This window comes from Panthera tigris, chromosome B4, assembly GCF_018350195.1.
Source record: "Panthera tigris isolate Pti1 chromosome B4, P.tigris_Pti1_mat1.1, whole genome shotgun sequence".
In the NCBI taxonomy this organism is placed as follows: domain Eukaryota; kingdom Metazoa; phylum Chordata; class Mammalia; order Carnivora; family Felidae; genus Panthera; species Panthera tigris.
Window position 1 is genome coordinate 36,568,564 of NC_056666.1, and position 22,758 is coordinate 36,591,321.

General features: G+C 35.0%; 1 protein-coding gene across 11 annotated transcripts in view; it reads right to left on the reverse strand.

The window, feature by feature from the left end:
* The window catches only part of WNK1 (WNK lysine deficient protein kinase 1), a 162,571-nt gene that overhangs the window by 45,526 nt on the left and 94,287 nt on the right, over positions 1-22,758 (reverse strand). For 6 of the 11 annotated variants that reach the window (XM_042991520.1, XM_042991519.1, XM_042991518.1 and 3 more), the window contains exons 5-7: positions 7,418-7,525; positions 2,881-2,969; positions 850-1,069 (exon numbers count right to left, since the gene is read on the reverse strand). In XM_042991520.1, the coding sequence (XP_042847454.1) occupies positions 850-1,069; positions 2,881-2,969; positions 7,418-7,525 (417 nt within the window). The remainder of the gene's footprint in view (positions 1-849; positions 1,070-2,880; positions 2,970-7,417; positions 7,526-22,758) is intronic. The other 5 variants (XM_042991517.1, XM_042991516.1, XM_042991521.1 and 2 more) reach the window with 1 other exon arrangement.

Sequence of the window (22,758 nt, forward strand, 5' to 3'; positions counted from 1 at the left end):
AAACTCTCAGGGTGGGTGTACCTTCACTCCTAATAACAACAAAACAATGGGGAACCTAAAACCAAAGGTTTTAAACCAAATAAGGCTCATTTTATTCTAGTCACTCGATTTCCCCACTCACATTAACTATTAATATTAATCTGTCTTGTTTTAAACTTTGTTTCACTAGGCAACAACTTAACCAGAAACAACCATGGTAAATACATGAAAGTTACAAAAAAAAAACAAATAAAAACACAAATCTCTAATGGTATAAAAAACTAACAATTAAAATAAATATCTCTTTCATACCTGACCCTTTCTATTGAATGGTTCTTATAAATTCTAGTAGAGATATTCTAGGAGTATCTCTTTATATTCACTATTTTAGGCACTATGGCAACCCTAAAATTGGTGAAGTGTTTCATTTCTGAAAAGTTATATTTTAGACATAATTCAAAAAGTGATTGATCAAAGGCTGCCTACTAAAAATTGATCTTGAAAACTCCCTCAAGTAAAAACAATTCACAGTGTATTTATAGAGTTTATCCCAATAACTGATCAGTATTTATGTATTTAGAAAATATAAATTGTCATTTGAACTCTATAGGTTTATCTAGATTAGGAGTCATTTGACCTTACAGTCTTTCACATTACTTCAGAATACATTTTAGACCCATCCATCCATCCTTATATATCTACATCTATTTATCTTTTCCTTAAATAAAAATAACTTTGGGGCCATTAATCAATACAATTTTGTATCAATGAGATCTGCCATCCACACTGCTTCATAAACTTTTTTGCTCAATAATACCAATATTTGTAAGTCTGTATCAATTTTTAAATAGCAGATCAGTGCTAATTTACCATTTCTTGAGCAACATCTTCTGGCACATCTCTTTCCAAGTCAAAGGAAAACTCAATAGCTTCATTGTCTTTGTATTTTCCCTTTAGTTTCTTAATATCTTCAATACGTAGCCATAATTTAATGGCTATCTTTTCTCCATCATCTTCTTCTGCTAATTCTACCCGTACCCCTGTTTCCTCCTGGAAGAAGGCATGGTTCAAAAGGTCTTTGATAGAATATCTACCAAAGAGAGGGAAGTGAAACAAAAACAAAACACCATTAAATTTAAAACATAATTTTCAAGTGTGGCTGATTATTGTCATGCTTGGAATAATAAAAAAGGACTATTAAAAAAAAAACAAAGATTTTATAACTCATTTCTACATTGCTCCGTGTAAATAGTGATTACAGTTTTGATCTCAAGTTACAGAACATCAGAACAGTCTCATTTATAAATAAAAGTTGAAAGTGATACTTTTTAATCGAAGTGATCTAATCTCATATTAGTTAACAATGTACTAGTAACAGCAAATAATACACAGAATATGATAGCTTCAAAATACCATAGTTTACGTAGAAATTTACAGTTAACAAAAATTCCTCATATGTTAATTTATAGTTAACAAAATTTCCTCATCTAATCCTTCACCAACAGCCAGTAAGGTATTATTTTGATTTTTAGGAAATGGAGGCTCAGAGAGGATGAAAATCTTCTCATAGTTAGAAGGCTTAATGGTTGAATCAAAATTTGAAAATAGGTTTTTTGATTTCTAGTTCTTTACCTTCTACTACAACTTTATTTACCCCAATAAATTCAATTCCTTGTTCAACAATTTGTGTACTAGGCAAAAAGTCTGATTGTGGAATAATCTTCTTTAGATAAATGGTTTCAAAATACCAGTAATCTAGTAAACTGTATCATCCAGAAAAGAAATAGCAATATGTTTTAAGACTGGAAACAAATACTCCTTTGTTTATAGTAAAAAAAAAAAGTTCTTAGAAGATTAAGGACTCCCCTTTCCAAACACTGTATATAAAATTAGAAACCCAAACTAAATTTCTATTGGACAGTCTTAAAGATCATGATGTTAAGCTCTTCCAAATAACAGAGTTATGAAAAGAGAATGAGACTGGAGAAGTGAAGATACTGAATTCTTTAATTTGGATGATATACCTGATTGCTCTCATTCTTAAGGAGATAGATTATACTCAACTTACAATTTATATTTGTACTGGCTGGTCTTCTTTTTCTTTTTTGGAAGGTGAGTGGGGATGGTGAGGGTAGATTATTTTTCATAAACAGACACTGGCTCTTTGCCATGCCTGACGGGTTATGAATCAGCTGTATGATGTATCAGATACTTGCCGCTCCTCTGAGAAAAGTCCTGTTAGTACAAATGACTAAGCCAGATCTCCTCCTAAGCTTTGGGCAAACTTGTCTCTTTTTACTGAAAGGAATTTTGATGTTTTGCTCTTCAATTCTGGCAGAATGACAGCAAATCAAGACCTGTATAGTTGAGCTGATTTCCAAGAGCCAAGATTTTATTTCACCTTTTAGAATTCAATGGGTAAAGAACTAACAAACACATCTGCTGGTTAGAAAGAGATTGAACCCTATTGAGTTTTATAAATTACGCTGACGCTACAGGTTAAGTAGTTGTATCTGAATGTAGCAGCTATGTTTAAGATGGTTCTGGTTCACTTAAACCCTATGACACTACATTTTCACAACATTTCAGTATATCAAGTCTCAATATTACCTTAAATGGACAGAAGCCTACTTTTTAAAGATTTTTAAACATTTTTATTTTTTAAAGTAATCTCTATACCCAATGTGGGGCTTGAACTCACTGAGATCAAGAGTAACATGCTCTACCAAATAAGCCAACCAGGCAGCCCCAGAATGCTAATTTTAAAGATATTCCATGACATAAATAGAGAAATTAATCACAAGTGAAATATTAAATACACTTGAGATTGAGTATTGTATTCAGACATATCATTACATTTTATGTTTTTATGCAATACCTAAGTTAAAAGTGGCAACTTACCTTTCATCTTTGTTTTGCCTTATGCATCCTTCAATAATTTCCTTCACTTCAGGAATTGCTACTTTGTCAAAACTGGCAGGCTTCACTCCCTGAGAAACATAAAAATAGCAACAGAAACATTTAATAATGGCAGGGTCTTTGAACTTTGATTTTGAATTGCCTCTTAAGCTTTTATTAGATTGCCTTCTTACCATCCTGGCTTTTTTCTGATTTGCCTGCAGGAGCTGGTCCATTGCAGGGTCAGAGCTAAGTAGAGGCAATTTAACCACGGCAAGAAAACAAGAAGAGTCAGATAGTGGGGTTTCTTATTTCCATAGCCTCTATATGTGGCTAGGGAAAAATTTAGGCTACTGTCAACATCTTCGGCTGTGTTTCAGGTAAAGGAAGTTATTGGCTAAGAAGAAGGCCAAATGCTCTAACTGGTTAGATCTTTTGTTCAGCCTTGTTCCCTAACACATTAATCAACATAGTATTTAACTACTTTGAACAGTGAATCCACGAATGGGCATGAATTCACATGCTTAGTTTGGCAGGTATTCTATTATCACAGTACTCTGAAACAAACTCAGGGAGTACAGGAGTTAAGGATTTGGATTGTTTTGGCATGATAACAGAAGAGCAAATTGTCTGGTACATATGAAACATAAAATGAAAAGTGATATATCAGATCCATATAAAAGACAAGATTTCTAACTATTTTCAGAAGAAAACTCACTACTATTATATGTAATACTATATAGTATCCTAGTGGTATTTTAGAATCTTCATAAAATGTAAATTGTTTGCAAATAAAAATTTCAGCAATGTATAGAAAATATACATAAGATGTAAGAATAACAAAATACTGAGAGGTGATATGGAGAAAATCACCTCATTTGCTATTCCCACCTTATCTAAGCAACCACGTGGATTGAAGTAGCTGCACTGATATACTGTCCAAGTGGCACATAAACACATAAAACACAGGGAATAGGAATATAGAAATAGAAGGGAGAGGTCCTAGAAAAGTTAGAATAAAGTATATAAATTTTAATCATCTATAGTCTCAGTGACAAGATCAATTAAAACAAAATTAGTGAAAATAATCTGACAAATCACAGAAATGCATGGATTATAATAACATGTATCAAGGATCAACTCTAATTCTCATCAGTTATTCAACTGTGTTATTCAAACTCCTGATTTGGAGGATTCTACCTCTAGGGCTAACTTTCCACAGCAAGGAACTGTCAGTAGGACTGACCCTAAAGTTAAACCCATGTATTTAAAAGGTTCATTTTTTTTTTAATAAATTTTTTTAAGTTTATTTATTTTGAGAGAGACAACGACAGCATAAGTGGGGGAGGGGCAGAGAGAGAGGGAGACAGAGAATCCCAAGCAGGCTCTGCACTGTCAGCATCTGGAGCCCAACATGGGGCTCGAACTCACCAAACTGCGAGATCATGATCTGAACCCAAATCAAGAGTCAGACATTTAACTGACTGAGCCACCCAGGCGCCCCTAAAAGGTTCATTTCTTTTTTTTATTTTTTGACAGAGAGAGAGCAAGTGTGAGCAGGGGAGGGGCAGAGAGAGAGGGAGACACAGAATCCAAAGCAGGCTCCAGGCTCCGAGTGGCCAGCACAGAGCCCGACACGGGGCTCGAAACCCGTGAACTGTGAGATTCACGACCTGGGCTGACGTTGTTAACTGACTGAGCCACCAAGGTGCCCCAAAAAGGTTCATTTCTAAGTAATGACTACAAAGATCACTATTTTATTTTCCCTAATTTTCTTATTTTTCAAATCCAGGTAAGTTTTCCCAACTTGTCTTTGCCTTCATATAATAATTCAAATAAGAGTAAGAAAAATAATGCTGCTGAAGCAAAAGGTTGCTGGTATGGTATTTCAAACTAAAGGGCTTAAGAAAATGGGAACTATTTTGAGAAAAAAAAAAAAAAAAAGGATGATGCTCCCTGAAAGTTCTCTGGTAGTGGAAACACTGGAGATTTTGTGTTATATTTGTTTTTAATGTTCTACAACAAACATGTAAAACTATAAAAGCAAACCTTAAAGATGTTATTTATAAATATAATGGGAAGAACAATCTAAAATACTGTATATCAAGTTTGTAGAACATTTACTATCAGCAGAAAATTTTCTAAAAGAATGTTCTTTGGTAAAACTGGACACTAATACATACTTGGCCTTTGCATGTAAAGTCAATTCAAATATTACAGTTAAGTGGTCAAAGAGAATACAGATATAATTAGGAAAAATGCTTCTTATTCCATTATATATTTTAGGGGAATGTACTTTGGCCTCCTGACAGTAAAAACTCTACATATTAATAAAACACACATATATTGATTATATTAAAGTTCTGTTCCAATTTAGCACAGGCATATTGGAATGATGATTTCAGATTCCTCATCTAGCAAATGGGGACAGTACCTGTCCAACTTGCCAACCTACATTCACGGCAGCTAGAATCAAATGTGGTATCTAGAGTGCAAGCTCTTTGAATTACTAAGTTTGCTGACCTAAAGTCCCTTTTGAATTCAGAGGCAATCACGAAAGATAATAAATCTTAGGGTTAAAAGGAAGCAAAGAATTCTCTTGAAAAATAATCACCAAGATGTAGAGTGAACCTACTTTCATCCTTGGTTATTTTTAAAAATAAATAATCCTCTTGCTAATCCTACCCATATAAACATTCACTACTTTACAAATAGGAATTTCTATTTATAAATAGAATTATTAGTTGAACAAACGAGCTATATAAGGTCATACTGGTAAAACCAGAAACTGTGCATAATATAACACCTTAAATTTACTAGGTTAAGCTATTCAAGATTCAAATATAGAAAGTTCTGTAACAGTGCTATATAATTGGTAATCTGATTGCCACTGCCAACTTAAAAAAGGTATTGCAGGTGCCAAGGTAACCAATAAAACTGAGACATACCTTACCAGTCCAGCAGCTGGTATTAAAAGATTAATTCAGCTTACTGTTACCCACACAGATAATGAAAAAGATAGAAGAAATTTCAGCTACCACCAAGAAGCCAGGATTATCAAAATATCTAGCAGAAGTGTTCTGAACCATTTGAGAAGAATATATGGGGATTATATATTGAAAATGACCCCACAAAATGTAAAAACGAGCATGAAACCTAACACTGAAAGTGACCTACAGAAAAGTCATCTGGGAAACATAATAGAAAGTTGCTTGAAATAAACAAGCACAGGTTTTGATACATTTATCATACTTACAGGCTTCTTAAGAAATGAAAGAACTCAATGTATTTTTTATTATTTTATTTATTTATATGATCCAGTGAAGAAATAGGCAGAACTCAATGCATTTTAAAATATTTTTGGTAACATACTTTTTTAAATAAAAAAAAAAAAAAAGGTCTAGATTATTCTAAAACATGATTTTAAGCACCAGACAGAACAAAACTAATGATGAAAAAATATTTTGCTAAGATTTCATCTTTTCTACTCCATAGTTCATATACTTCAACAAAAACGATCAACTTAGAGCCTTTAAAATCCTCCTAATGTCATTCGTTTTCTTTACTACCTGATTTAGCCTCACTAAATACTAGTCTAGTCCTGTTCTGACCAGTACAGGCAAAGTTTTGCTCACCTCTTCTGAATGAGGTTTAAAAACACAAAACAGAAAAAGAGTACTAAGGCAGATAAATTGGCAGATTAAATATTTTACACATAAGAAAAATTTGGTTAAGGAGAAACACTCGCTCACTCCATTCTTCTACACCCAGCAACCCCACTGTCTCTAGAAATATTCTTGCTTACTTTTGTAACTAACAGGAATCTCTCTTTAGGCAACAGTGCCATGATATGTTTTTTTGACGGGGAGAGTAGCATGTTTCCCTGCATTCAACAAAAGCGCTTCTTGAACACCTTCTTGAATATCTAATTTAAGATATTTCTGGGTTTTAAAAAAATTATGTATTCTCTTAAAACAAAAACAAAGGCCACTTTTGTGCAATTTTCGAGCCAAAAAAGAGAAAAAGAAAGAAAGAAAACAACTGTGACTCCCTCCAAAGGTACATCAGGAGTTGATATAAATGTTTGTTAAATGTTGATTTGAACTAAGAAAAATGGAAAACACATAATACATGGATTTTATAGATTCAATTTTTCTTTGAATTCTATATACTTATGGTTTGCCAACTAATCTGGGGAAAAATAAAACTGAGTCGTAATATGGTATTCTCTGGTTCAATATTCTAGCTAGCTCTTAAAAACTGCCAGCACTTGCTTCTTAAAAGCTTAGGTTTCAAATGTGTTAGGGTAACATTTATGTATCCTTTCATAAAAGTAAAACTTTTCCTAACCATTCAGAATTGAGAAAAGCCTCTTTCCTCCTCATAAGAAATGTAGTGCAAGTTAACTAAACCACAAAACATCAAGTATTTTAAAAAGCATTCTAAAGTAAACAATTTCAGTACTTTAACTGATACTTGCTTCAAATATCACCCAATGGCTACAATATACCTTTTGTATTTATTAGAAATTCTTACCCACCTCATTTACACAATCCTTTTGAGGGCAGCAGCAACAATGAGAATTTACGATGACAAACACTGAGCAGAAGTCTTTCTTTGTAAAATCCATCACAAAAGGCAAAATACACTTGTTACAGTTAGAGGAAAAGAGAGGAAATTGATAAGACCTAAATTAACAGAGTAAGTTAGCCTACAGCATAAGTAAGGCAGACATCAAAGTCAGATCGAAGCATAGATTCTTGTTTAACACTAGCCATGCTTCTCCAACTCTCAGACTCTCCAATTCTCCGTTTGCTCTGCTTAGCCAATAATCTACTATTCTAGATAGGCCCTTTAAACAAAGCTACAGGCTGAACAACAGGGAAACTGTTCTGCTTCTGCACCTCCTGTTTCTCCTCTAAAAGCAACAGAACCTAGGACAAGCAAAATGAGATTTTTACTTGCTCAAAGCTCCACCCATTATATCCACAGGTTCTGCCTCCTTGACATCAAAACCCACACTAGAAATCTATTTATCTAAACACTCTCTCACCCCTCATCGTGTTGGAACTATGCTTTTAAATGAAAATAGGGATTGAGTTCAACAACCAAAACATAAACTCTGAATGTGTAGCCAAAAGAACACTGTTGAAGGAAATCATGATACTGGGCTGGGTTCTCAGGTCAACTTCTCATACACCAGGTTTGTGTGTGGGACTTGGACCACATCCCTTAAACTCACTCGAAAACTGTGGATAATAATTACCTAGTTTTAAATGTTTACCTAATTTAAAAAGAGGTGATATTAAAGCCTTACTACTCTCTTATGTTACATTAAAAAAAAAAAAAAAAAAGGCTGTGAATTAGTACATGGAAATGGTAAAAATTTACTCTTCTCCCTTCCCTTTTATTAAAAGCCTCAACGTGCATATAAACCTAAAGATATTCCCATTTTCCAGGAAGATCTCATGGACCCACATAACTACTACTTTGACTTAGTGATTAAGGAAAGGTTTTTCTTCATGTCACTAACAAAGATGGTAGAAAAAGCACTTTCACTGCACTGTTATAATGGGTAACAGAATAAAGTCCTATTCAAAGCACTAGTTGTTATTGATCTTTGGCTCAACACAATTCATCACTAACTAGGTAGTTTAGAATGTCAGGTATTAGTCAGAAATACAGTAATGTGGTCCAGCATTACCTTTAACTTAAATGTTTGAGAGTAAGCTTGCTTAGGACTATGCTAGCTAAATGAAAATGAAAGAGCTAGAAAACAGGTGACTTGTTACCTGGATTTTAAAATTCTGCTGGGCAACACACAAAACCACAATGAGATCACTTTTTTTGGACAGAGGTATAATACAGGCACAAATATCTAGACCAGTCTTTTCTATATATCAAAATAAGAGTTTTCAACATATACAATAAAAATATCATTCACATATATGTACAAGAGTTTACATCTAAGCTCTAATTCTTCTTTCTCTTTAATTAAGTCAGTGCTTTTCTCTAAATTTCCTCATTTCTTTCAGTGGTATCATCACTATTTCCATGATCCAGAACAGAAAACTTAGTCATTCTTGGATGCTTACTTCTCTCAAAATACTTAAGTATTATTATTCTCTATGAGCTCTTTAAACAAAGATAAATGTTTAAAGCAACTGGTAAACACTTCTGCTACTAGTATTCCTACTGTCCTTCCAACAGTCAAAGATCTCTGGCCAGGCAAAATGAGATTTTTGCTAATTTCTTTGTTACCTCTCAAAATCACTGCTTCTTTTGCATAACAACTGTGACCACCAAAGTCCAGATTATTAACACCTCACCTCTTTAAACTTAACCAATTTCAGATGGGCTTCATTGTTTCTATTCTCTCCATCTCCAATTTGTATTTTATATTGTGACCAGATCAACCATCTGGCTTCATTTAATCATCTGACATTTAGCCCTTTCCAGTCACTTGACATCATTTAACTCACATTACACTACTCAAAAATGGTTAATAGTTCTCCACATCTACAAGACTGCCATAGGATCACAGATCTAGAAAGAATCTGAGAGGTCCTCCTTATTCAAATGAGACCATTTTGGCCCAGAGAGATTAATGCCATATCAAAGCTAGAATCAATTCATTAATTCAACTGGCATCTATGAAGTATCTAGTCTAGTCCACTCTAGTCCTTATTAGACACCTGCCAGATACACTGTATCATCTTTAGCACCTAGAATAAAACAGAATCGGTTTTTATGGGTAACGGCCTCGTCGTCAATGGTAAAGCAAAACCTAGAATCCAGATTCCACAATGCCTAGTTCAATGTTACTTCTAGCCCATGTTCCGGTTTTTTAAATTTTCTTGATCTGGTGTGAAAAGCCCTCACAATCCAACTTCCACCTTCTTCTCTACTCTTCTCTTCCCCAAAATAAGTCCAGTCAAACCGGTTACTTGTTCACCAAATACTTAGTGCACATTTTCACTAATAAGAATACTCTTACTACTCCCCACTTTTTTTAGCCAACTGAGTTCTACACTTCTTTCAAGGTATACTACAAATCATATATAATGAGAAGGTAGCAATTACAAAGTATCTATATATCTTTTGGCATGTAAATTACTTTTAAGATACCAAGAAACTCAATATTGCTATAACATACTTAAGTATAGAAACTATCATTCTATATTCTAGCAGTTTTTATTCTATAGTCTAATGCCCTGTGAATTATACAGCAACATTCAGCAAATATAAAAAAAACAAAACAGCTTTTTTGAGAAATTCTGAAATAAGGATTTCCCAAGTTCCTTAGTACCTAAAACATTAAGAATGATACTCAGAACTCTTTGGTTTAAGAATAACAATCTGATTAAGAAGCTTTAATTTTAATCAAATCACAGAATAATGAAATGCCTCTGAAAATCATGCAAAACGTCCCCAAGATATAGCCCATGATACACATAGGTTTCTTTTACATGCAGAATCCAAATTTACTGGATGGAAACACGAATAAAATTTATAAAGGAATCATGTCAGCTAATTCCAGTGGATTTAGATCTCTGCATTACTATAAAAATTCCAGCTGCTAAAGAAAAACATACAGTTTTCCTCAACTTTTCAAACACTATCTAATCAGGAATCACTTGTTTCAGTTAAAAAAAAAAAGGTGGGGTGAATTGTAATCTGTTATATAAAAAAGTAAAAGGAATTTCACCCTAACTGCTTTAGTTCTGTTTTTCCCAGACAGAATGTTCAAATCTTGCAATCCAATGGCTAATGGAATCAGTGACAAAGTCTAAATTACACAAACAAAGTAATTAAAAATCCCCATTATTTCTAACTTGGTTGTTATGAGGCTGGATTCAGCCAGATTCTTATTGGTATGAACCATTAGTTTACAGGAATTTGAACATACCTTATGATCCCATTGGAAAACAAACCTCTTCAAACTTCCTACAAAATCTACCTAGCTCTATCAAAGGAAATTAGTTTACCTCATGATTCCCCAAGGCTCATTACTCTCCGGATTCATGAAAGCTTGTGTATGGCTCCAACCTCAAGTGCACTATCCTTCATATAAAAAAACAACTGACGACATTGCTTACTGTAGTTTCTATTCTTTTAATAGCAGACAAAAATTGTGCTCATTACTCTTATTTGGATTTTCTCATTACCAATGGCAGATTTTCAAGACAACTGAAGTTTTTCTCCTTTAAACGAGGTATTGTGAACCTCTCTATACAGGGCTAAAACATGCTATATCAGTCTTATGCTGTCCATGTACCCTAATTTCCTTACTCTCAGATGTTTTTCCCTCGAGGTCTAAAAAAAAAGTTAAAAAACAAGTAAAGAAAAAACTTTAAGGTCTGTTATTGTCATATTAGTGATGCTTGATTTCTGACACCACAACCACTACCACCATTATTATTATTATTATTATTATTATTATTATTATTATTGTTATTATTATTGTTATTATTATTATTATTATTTCTCCTGCATGTCCATGGGACAAAATGCTTAACCTGTGATTCTATTTTCTTATCTGTGAAATGAATATATTATCTACTTACCAGGATAAAGATAAGATAGTATATGCAAAGCACTTTCAAGATTATTGGCAAGAAGCAAAATAACAAATAAATGTTAGCTCATTCATTCTAAAACTTGACTTTAGGGGCATCTGGGTGGCTCAGTCGGTTAAGCGGCCGACTTCAGCTCAGGTCATGATCTCGCGGTCAGGGAGTTCAAGCCCCGCGTCGGGCTCTGTGCTGACAGCTCAGAGCCTGGAGCCTGTTTCAGATTCTGTGTCTCCCTCTCTCTGACCCTACCCCGTTCATGCTCTGTCTCTGTCTCAAAAATAAATAAACGTTAAAAAAAAAAATTAAAAAAAAAACTTGACTTTAAGTTCATTAAACACATTTTATAACTGTGATTTACTGAATGTCACTGGATAAAGAATGGAATGAGAGAACGTAATTCACTACTAAGCATGTAATACCGATGCTAACGATAATAACAGCAATACCTACTAAGTACTGATTGATAACTGCATGTCAGGCACTTTGTTATGTTCTACACACATTACTCATTTAATCCTCATAAACCCCTTAGGTTCAGATTAGTTAAATAACTTGCCCAAAGTATCACAGCTAGGAAAGGACATTGCTGGGATTTAAACTCAAGGAGACCCAACTCCAGAGCCCAGTTCCTCCACAGGCAACGTAAAATTGGGTTTCACTCTCTACAGTTCTGTATCCGTGTGTTCATTTCACAAATACTGAGTGCCTATGACTTGCCAGTCTCTAAATACTACAAATACAGCCAACGAACAAGTCAAATAAAATCTCCAATTCATAGAATTTGTATACTAACTGGGGCTTCAGATGAATACTATAAACCTGTGACAAAAGCCATGAAGAAAAATAAAACCATCAGGGGATAGAAGTGTGTGCACACTAAAAAATATTTTCGGGAAAGCCTCTCTGAGCAAGTAATATTTCAAGTACAGACCTGAATAAACTGCATGTACAGAACAATGACATGCAACAATTTATTATCAGTGCACTATAGAATGTAATTACTAAACCACAGTCTATATTTACCCCCTCCACATCAGCACTTACACAGACAAGTTTAAATACTCTTAGGTCACAGATTTGACACTGTAATTGACATTTATGGATTTGATGCAGCATTTTGATATAAGCAGGGGATCTGGAATCAGATAATAACAAAAATAACAGAATGCTCTGTTATTTTCTAAATATGTAATCTTGGGCTAGACTTCCTGGGCTTCAGACCTATATTCACAAAATGTTGATAATAGTAGCATTTACTCTTTACCACCCCCAGGTTACTGGAAGAATTAAGCTATGTAACATATGCAAAGTGTTTGATGCAATGCCTGGCACAAATGATGTATTATTTATTAATATTTACACTGCTGTCACCCACTACTTGTATGACAGTGCACCACTGCAGGGTCAGACATGTAGTAGTGAATTGCTCTCTAAGAGGAAAAAAGAAACCTGTCCTTGAGGGGCTCAGTTCTAATGGGGGAGGGGAGGAACAATAGTTAATATCAACATAATAATTATTATATTAATAAAACAGAGGTAGAGTATGATGGGAATATAGAGGAGAATGATACTGGCATGACTTTCTTCCAAAAATCCTAAAATATTCCTGATAAAGAGTGCCAAGGAGCTGAAGCTACTGATAATTACTTCATACAAAATTTGCTTCACCACCTCTGTCACAATAGGCCACTAAAGTTCTCAGCTTAAACATATTTTTACTGGAACACTGTCTCTGACCCTCTGGAAAGAGATCAAAATCCCCTACTTCTTTATGTCTATGAAATCCACCTTCTTTACTGTAATTACTATTTCAGTGTTTACTGACTATACTAAGGTATACATAGTAGATCTGGGATGGAAACCAGAAATATGGAGTGGCAGGAGCACTGGCTGATGGTGGTGGTAAGGCATTAGTAGGGGTGGTGGGGGATTTGCATCAGGGAGCCCTATGAGCTCTGAATAGATAACCAACATGCTTCCTTATTAAATGACCAATAGTTAGGCACTGATGCTAACATACACTTTAAAACATTAGTTAAATTTATATCCAAAGCAGACTTAACAATCAGGGTGCATTTCAACACAAGAGTCATCATTATTGCTTACATAATTATATAAATCATTATATAATCTATGTATTTACTTCAATCCTCACATTTATCTCAGCACTCAAAACATGAGAAAAATTTTAGAAAACTAAAAAAGGACATGGATGATGTTATTCTTAATTGGAAGCCAGAAGATACAGATGGAGGTTGGTGAAATCAAGACAGCATTTCCCAGATAAGAAATATACTGACTGACAGGACAGAATAAGGGACTGTAGATAATACAGAACTAAATTCTCACAGCTGAGAGGAAAAATAAAGCACAAGTGAATGCCTGCAGTATCGCTAGAAACTAAGAATCCTAACACAGCTCCACTGACTTAAAGAACTTCTCAAGCTTTTTATTCCATCTCTTCCACAGCTTGACTTATTATTTTGCTTTTTAAAAAAGCAACTCCTGGGCCACCTGGGTGGCTCAATTGGTTGAGTGTCTGACTTTTGATTCTGGCTCAGGTCATGAACCCAGGATTGTGGGATCGAACCCCACACCGGGGTCCACACTGAGCATAGAGCCTGCTTGAGATTCTCCCCCCCATTACTCCCTGACCCCGACCCTCTCCCCCACTCATATGCTCTCTGTAAAAAAATAAAATAAAAAAGTAAAAAAGCAACTCCTCAATAAGTCAGGGAAAAAAAATGCAATTAAGTAGGATAAAATTTCTAAATCAGTCTGGTTACTTTTAATGCTAGTAAAAAAATTTCATGAATGATGGAATAATTATTTTCAAATAACGTTTTGGCATTATCTTATTTAGTCTATGTTACACAGGACTGGAAGGGACGTCAGGTGATCACTGTTCCAGCTCATACTTCTCAAACTTTAACGTACATATGAATCACCATTGGAACTCGTAAAATGCAGATTTTGATTTGAGCTGTCTGGGATGAAGTGAAAATTTTACATTTTTCACAAGTGCCCTGGGATGTCAATGTTGCTGGTGGGGGAACTACACTTTGCATAGCAAAGATCTAATTAGAGACTCTCAAAGTGTAGTATTCAAAACTCTTTCAGGGGATGGACAAGGTACCTCTTTTCCAATGACATATCTGTGTGAGGCCAGCTTTTCTTTATACATTTCAATAAAAAAAAAAAATACTGCAACAGATTTCATACAGCAGACATGAGAACCCAGCTGTCTTGTTGCTGACCAGACATTAAAGATGGTTGCAAAAATGTAAAAATGCTGTCTTTTCACTAAATCTTTAAAATTAGTTTTGGACAAAAACATTTTTTTATAAAAATGTTATTGATGTCAACATATTATTGGGCTTATTATGTTATTACATTATAAGACTGTGTTAGTTTCTAATACAGTAAAATAGATATAACATAAGTGAGCAAAAGCTTTCTGGGGTCCTCAATAATTTTTATGATTATAAAGCGTCCTGGTAAAAAGAGTTTGACAGTCACTGAATTAAATCATTCAAATCTGGTAGCTGCTATCTTAATCTCTTCTCAAAGTATCTTAACGGACAGAATCTCAAACCTCTACCAGGCCTTTGCAATGTCTTATAACCTTATCAAGTTCTTTATCTCCAATTATGATTCTTCTTCCTGTTTAGTCTCTTCTAGGTCAAAGGAAACAACTGCTGAGCACTTTCCTTTTCCAGTTACACATTCCCTCAAGAAATCCAAAGGAACAGGTATCCCCCGCTTTTGGAAAGTTTACATTATGACAGTTTGGTTTTTTGTGTTTTTTTGGTTTTTTGTTTTTTTTTTTTTCAGTTTTTTAGAGAGAGAAAAAGGACAAGCAGGCAAGGGGCAGAGGAAGAGACAGAATCACTAGCAGGCTCCACACTCAACTCCAAGCCCGACGCAGGGTCGAACTCAGCAAACATGAGATCATGACCTGAACTGAACTCAAGAGTCAGACACTCAACCGACTGAGCCACCCAGGTGCCCCACACCACTTTGCTTTTATGAAAGACCTACATGAGTACCTGTTTTCACTAACCAAAAGAAATCCAAAAAGGATTTTTGCTTTTATGAAAAAAAGCAAAAGTAGATTTCAGGGCCTGTTTTGCAGTGAGCCATCAAAGCAAAAGTGGCAAAGCTGAGCTCCTTCCCCTGGGAGCTACATTTAGCATCAAGACACCATAGCTTTAAATTGTGCCTGTGAACATCTGCGCTTTAACTTATTTTATGCATCTGTTAGCAAGATATATCCTACGGTATTAGAAAATCTTAAAAGAGGTTATAATTGGAGTCTGAGAATGCTCAAAAAATTTAATATGAATCTATATTAATAATAATTACTCCTTCCCTTTTATGCCTTTTCAGCTTACAAAAGACTTCAAGGGAATGCTCTGTTTGTGGACAGTGAGGGAAACCTGTAGTTCTAAAAACTGAAAATGATGGGTCTCAATGAGAAAGGATCCATGAATCAGGAATTGTCCTGAAATGTCAGAGGTACTAGCAAGTGAACTTATGATTTAGTTTTCCCTATGAAATCTCAGAGAATAAAATGAGAGTGATTATAGGGTAAAAATTATACTGAAACACTTCCAACAAAATACAGACCTAGCCTCATAATGGAAAGAGTTACTTATAAAATAGTTGTTTAGAAATTACAACTATGAGATTTGATAATCGATGGAAAATACATGCATAGATGACTTTTTCACATATCCTTCTTGTCCTGGAATTTTGACTCTTAACTTTTTAAGTTTTTGTTTTCTGCTCTTTTGGTACCAAATAGTTTTACCCATTATAGAAAATATATTGCTTTTATATGTGTTATCTGTTTCTACTTAGTATTATTCAATTTCATTTTAGGATAGCTTTGTTAAAACTTCAAAGGTGACCTTAAGTTTCATTCCTGTTTTGCAAGGTTAATTCAACCTCCCAAACTTAAATAAGTGTCTAACTGACTATATTTGGGATTCCTTTAATTAAATCATTTATTCTTCAAACTATTACTAAATGACTCAATGTGTCATATGCTATGCTATCAGTACAGTATGTACAAAGATTTGATAAATCAAATTCTTGGACAGTATCTTTTAAGACAATATATATTTCATTTTTTCTGTTCTGCAGTCCCTTTCCAGAAGGGAGGGTGGCTATAGATTCTAACAGTTTAACAACGAGAGAAGGAGAAGGAACTATAGAACTAAAGGGAAACAAATGTGGTATATCCATCCATACAATGGAGTATTATTCAGCTATAAAAAGAAGGAAATGCTAATACTTGCTACAACATGGATAAACCTTCAGAACATTATGCTAAGTCAAAGCATGCCACAAAAGGCAAAACAGAAAAACAAACAAAGCATAACACAAAAGGGTATATATCATATGATTTCATTTGTATTAAATGTCCACAACAGGCAAATCAAATCCAGAGAGACATAAAGTAGATGGATGAGTGGTTGCCAGAGGCTCGTTGGAAGGGGGAATGGAGAGTGAGTGTTAATGGATATGGGATTTCTTTTGGGGGGTGATAGAAAGGTGCAGCATGAATATATTTTAAAAACTGAATTTTACATCTTAAAATGAATTTTTATGGTATGTGAATTTTATCTTTAAAAAAGGGAAAAAAATAAAAACAGGGTAAGTACTAAGAATGTGGAAAATGATATTGGTCTTTCTAGGTTCTATTAAATTAACATGAAAAGACTTCTCTCATTTGAGAAGGGGGTTTTGAACTAGAGTCTGCATATGCAAATAAAGATACATTTGTTTTTTAGTGTCTCAAATGCCTTTCTTAAATTTTTTTTTTACTTTTATCAAATAATTTCTTATATAAATTTTTATCTGATCATATGGCAGTGCTGTACCTAACAGTATGAAGCCATATAACTCTAAAACACTCATTTTAGCCGTGAGCCTCTGGTGAGCAACTTTTTAAATCAACAGTTTAGCTATGTTTTTCATCTACTCATCCTACAGTCATTATTTTTTTTTTAATTGTTTTTAATCTTTATTTTTGAGACAGACACACACACACACACACACACACACACACACACACACACAGAGTGTGAGTGGGGGAGGGGCAGACAGCGAGGGAGACACAGAATCTGAAGCAGGCTTCAGGCAATGAGCTGTCAGCACAGAGCTTGACACAGGGCTCGAACCCATGAACCATGAGATCATGACCTGAGCTGAAGTCGGATACTTAACCCACTGAGCCACCCAGGCAACCCCACAGTCATTATTTTTAATCAGTTAATCATATTTGCTGGGTTAGGTACAGAAAAAGGATAAAATTTAATACTGGCCACCTATAAAACTTGCATTTTTAAAAAACTGGTACTACCATAAAAGTTTGTAACTTGATTTCTGTAAATAGCAGTTATTTTTATACTTCATTTTATATAAAAAAAAACCTAAAATTCCATCATCCCTCAAAACATTTTCAATACCAACCTTTATTTAGAGAAATAATAAGGAAGTGAATTAGCAAATTAATCAGAGACACTTATCACTAAATAATAGAGACAGCCCAGTCAATTCCTCCTAGTGTCTCTAAGAGCAGCCTACAAAAAAGCAGAGCCATGGTCTGCTGGTACATAACAAAATTTATTCCCATTTCAAAATAGAAATATTCCAAGACCAACAAAGGAGGCTGGTATGGCTGAGAGATAGCAGAGAATGTTTAAATATTTGCCTATCTAATGTGTATTTCATATCTAGTCTGTTTGATATCAAACATTCAGCACTGATATAAAGGTAAACAAAAGTTATTGGTTCATAAACCCTGGTGTTTAAAATCCAGAATGATCACCTCAAGCAATAATACTGGGTTTAAGATGTTATTTCTTAGGCCAATATCAAAAAATGTGGCCACTGAAAAAATGGGGATCGAACTCACGAACTATGAGATCATGACCTGAGCCAAGGTCAAGAGTCAGACACTTAACTAACTGACTGAGCCACCCAGGCAATCCATAGTTCCACTTCTGACTGAGAGAAAAGACTACCCACAAATTTTTAATTAACAATTTAAGTAATTACTTGCTTGTATTGAGATTCTTATATTAATAGCATCCTACTAGAGGAACATTATCATCATTTTTACAGATTAGTAATTACAGAACTCTTCAGTGGAGAATTTTTAAAGTTCTGGTGACATGTGTTTACAATAGAAGTCAACAACTTTTTCTCTTTTTTATTAAAAAAATTTTTTTAATGTTTATTTCTGAGAGACAGGCACAGAGTGTGGGAGGGGGAGGGGGAGGGGGAAGGGGAGGGAGAGACACAGAATCCAAACAGGCTCCAGGCTCTGAGCTGTCAGCACAGAGACCGACGTGGGGCTCAAACTCGGTTAACAGCGAGATCATGACCTGAGCTGAAGTTGGAGGCTTAACTGACTGAGCCACCCAGGTGCCTCTCAACAACTTTTTCTGGTAAGAGCCCAAACAGCACATTTTGGAACACACATTCTGTTCCAGTTACCACTCTGCATTGTATTGTGTGAAAACAAAGATAATACAGAAACAAGTGTGGTTGTGCTTTATTACTTTATTTATGGACACTGAAATGTTCACATGATATGTTTTTCTTCTTTTGATTTTTTCCCCCAATTACTTAAAATGTGGAAACCGTTCTTAGTCATGGGTTGTACACTGTACAACAAGATAGATCTGGCCCATGGTTCAGAGTTCATTAATCCCTGGTTTAGAGTATGATGGGATGAAGAAAAGCAATATATGGTTAGTAAATAAAATATATAAATTATTCCATATACAAATTGTAAATTTTATAGTCTGAAAGTCTAACGTTATATATTTAACTTCATAATCAAGTTTAATGACCAAGATTCATCTTATTTTAAGAGGATATATATTTACAATGGGTATTTATTCCATATTTATTTTCATAAATGGTAAGTCAAAAAGAACAACTTAGCTTAACTGAATTCTAATTCATATCTCATCCATTCACTCTACTGTAAATCCTAATCTATCCGTCATTCCTTCAGATTACTGCAACAGCCTCTTAAAATAGGGTTTTTAGCTTTTAGTCTTTCTTCATAAATCCATTTTCTACTCTGGAGCCAGAACAAATTTTTTAAAAATTTAAAATTTAAGTCTGATCTTATTACAACTACCCAGTGTAAAGTGCTGCAATGGTTCCTCAAATGTTGGAGTATAATCTAAGCTCTCTTTTCCTCTTTTTATCCTTTCTTTCTTTTCCTGCTTCCAAACTCTATAGACATACAAATATATAGATTTCTCACATGCAACACTATCTTAATCTCTCCCTTTCTAATTTCCCCAACCTGTCCAAACTCAATTAGGCACCACTCTTACATGCTTTCATTAAGTACCTATCCCTAGAATAATTGTTTTTATACCATAAGGTAACTAATTGTCTGGGTTAAACTGTTTCTTCCCCTTCCCCTATTAAGCTCTTAAGAGACAAAGATTCGGGTTTTACCTAACAAGAATATTCAATACCTAGTATCCAGAAAAAAGTCTGGAACAAAGAAAGCAGACCTAAATATTTGCTTGATGAACCCATGAACTATTATGGGTTGAACTGTGCCCTCCCAAAAGGTATGTCAAACTTCTGGGGTGCCTAGGTAGCTCAGCTGATTGAGTACCCAATTCTTAATTTCAGCTCAGGTCATGATCCCAGGGTCTTGAGATCAAGCCCCGCATTGGGCTCTGTGCTGAGTGTGGAGCCTGCTTAAGATTCTCTCTCTCCCTCTGCCCCTCTCCCCTGCTTGCTTGCTCTCTCTTAAAAAAAGATATGAATTCTAACCTTCAGTATCTCAGAATCTGACCTTATTTGAAAATAGGATCATTGCTGGGTACCTTCACCTCTGACTTCAGCTCAGGTTGTGATCTCATGGTTAATGCGCTCAGCTCATGGATTTGAGCCCCACGCCAGACTTTGTGCTGACAGCATGAAGCCTGCTTCCGATTCTCTTTCTCTCCCTCTCTCTCTGCCCCTCCCTGACTTGAGCTTTCTCTCTCTCTCTCAAAATAAAAAGAAGGAGGAGGAGGAGGAGGAGGAGGAGGAGGAGGAGGAGGAGGAAGAAGAAGAAGAAAGGAGCAGTGCAACTGTAATTAGTTAAGATGAGGTCATCCTGGGGTGGGGTGGGCCCTCAATACAATCTGACTGGTGTCTGTATAAGAAGAGGAGACACAGACAGATGAGGGGGAGAACACCATGTGAAACAGAGATTGAAATGCTGCAGATGCAAGCCAAGGAATGCCAAGGATTGCTGGCAAACCATAAGAAGGTAAGAGGCAATGAAAAGTTTTCCCCTTCATGTTTTAGAGACAGCATGACTTTGCTAAAAGCTTCATTTTGGACTTCTGGTCTCAAAATTCTGAGACAATAAATTTCTGCTGGTTTAAATCACCTAGTTTGTGGTACTTTGTTATAACACCCCCTGAAAACTATCAAATATTGGTGAACCACCTTACATTTCAGGTATATACAGTTTCCTGTGTCTCTCTACACTCCAACTCTTAACTCTTCCTTGAAAATTAGGTTTAAAGGGCACCTGGGTGGCTCAGTTGGTTAAGCATCCAACTCTCAACTTAGGCTCAGGTCATGATCTCATGGTTGGGTGAGTTTAAGCACCGAGTTGGTCTCTGCACTAGGTGGAGCTTGCTCTCTCTCCCCCTCTCTCTGTGGCCTTCCCCTGCACACATGTGTCCTCTCTCTCAAAACAAATAAATAAACGTAAAAAAAATTAGGTTTAAAAAATTAGTATGAGTAGATCTGGTGAGGTAACTTTAATGTAATATTATATGTAAGAGAATAAATGATTAAATTCACATATTTGAATTCAAGCAAGGATTTGTATAAGACCTATCAAAACAACTGGGTGGTTCAGATTTGTTTTAATTCAGTATTTTGTCAACCATTCTGTCATTTCTAGCAAAATCTGGAGAGTTAATGAAAGGAAATAAACTCCAAGCCACCTTAAAGGGCAAATTATCCTTTTATGAAACTTTATTTATTATTCCTATAGTTAATTTTTAAAAATTTATTGGTTATTTCAATGAAAAAGTTGAGAATTATGTGTTCATCTTCTCACACACACAGACTGTATAAATACAACAGGAGTGGAATCTGACATATCAAAAAACAGGTCTCTTTTTTCTCATCAGAAAATTCCCAGAAGCCAACACCTACCCAGTTTTTTGTTTTTTCAACTTTATCCTGAAATTCTGTTCATTAAACTAAGAGCCAGACTTTATTTTTTCAATTCTTTCTTACAAGGAAAGCACACACCCACGCTTGCCTAGCCTTGTATTTTCTAAGAGCTATATGTGCAGATTAAATGATCTTGTATATAGACAATCCTAAGGAATCTACTAAAAAACTATTAGAATTAATTCAGTAAGTTTGTTGATTCAAAATCAGTATGCAAAAACCAAAAGTATTTGTAATGAACAATCAAAAATTGAAATAAAAATTCAATTCCATTTATAATAGTACCCCTCACATACATTACTCAAGAATAAACAATAAAAAAAATACAAGACTTATACTCTGAACACTATAAAACACCACTGAAAAAAATTACAAAAGATCTAAGTAATGGAAAAACATCCCATGTTCATGAACCAGAAGACTCAGTATGGTTAAGATGCAATACTCTCCAAATTTATTTATACGTTCAATGCTATACATATCAGGATCCCAGCTGAATTGTAAAAATTGACAAGCTGATTCTAAAATTTATACAGTTACAAAAGACCAAGAAGAGACAAAACTTGAAGAATAAATAGAAGGACTCACACTTCCTAATTCAAAGCTTACTACTACTACAAAGCAATGGTAAACAAGACATATTGATCCATGGAACAGAACTGAGAGTACAGAAATAAACCCATATGCCTATGATTTTCAGCAAGGGTAAAACCATTCAATGGAGAAAGACTAGTCTTTTCAACAAATGGTGCTGAGACAACTGGATAGTTGTCACAAGCAAATGAACCAAGTTAAAATCCTTACCTCCCACCACCACATACAAAAATAAACACAAGGGGTGCGTGCTTGGGTGGTTCAGTCGGTTGGGCGTCTGACTTCAGCCTGGGTCATGATCTCATAATCTGTGAGTTTGAGCCCTGCGTTGGGCTCTGTGCTGCCAGCTCAGAGCCTGGAGCCTATTTCAGATTCTGTGTCTCCCTCTCTCTCTGCCCCTCCGCCACTCACTCTCTGTCTCTCTCAAAAATAAACAAACATTAAAAAAAATAAACAAAAATAAATGCAAAATGAGTTAAAG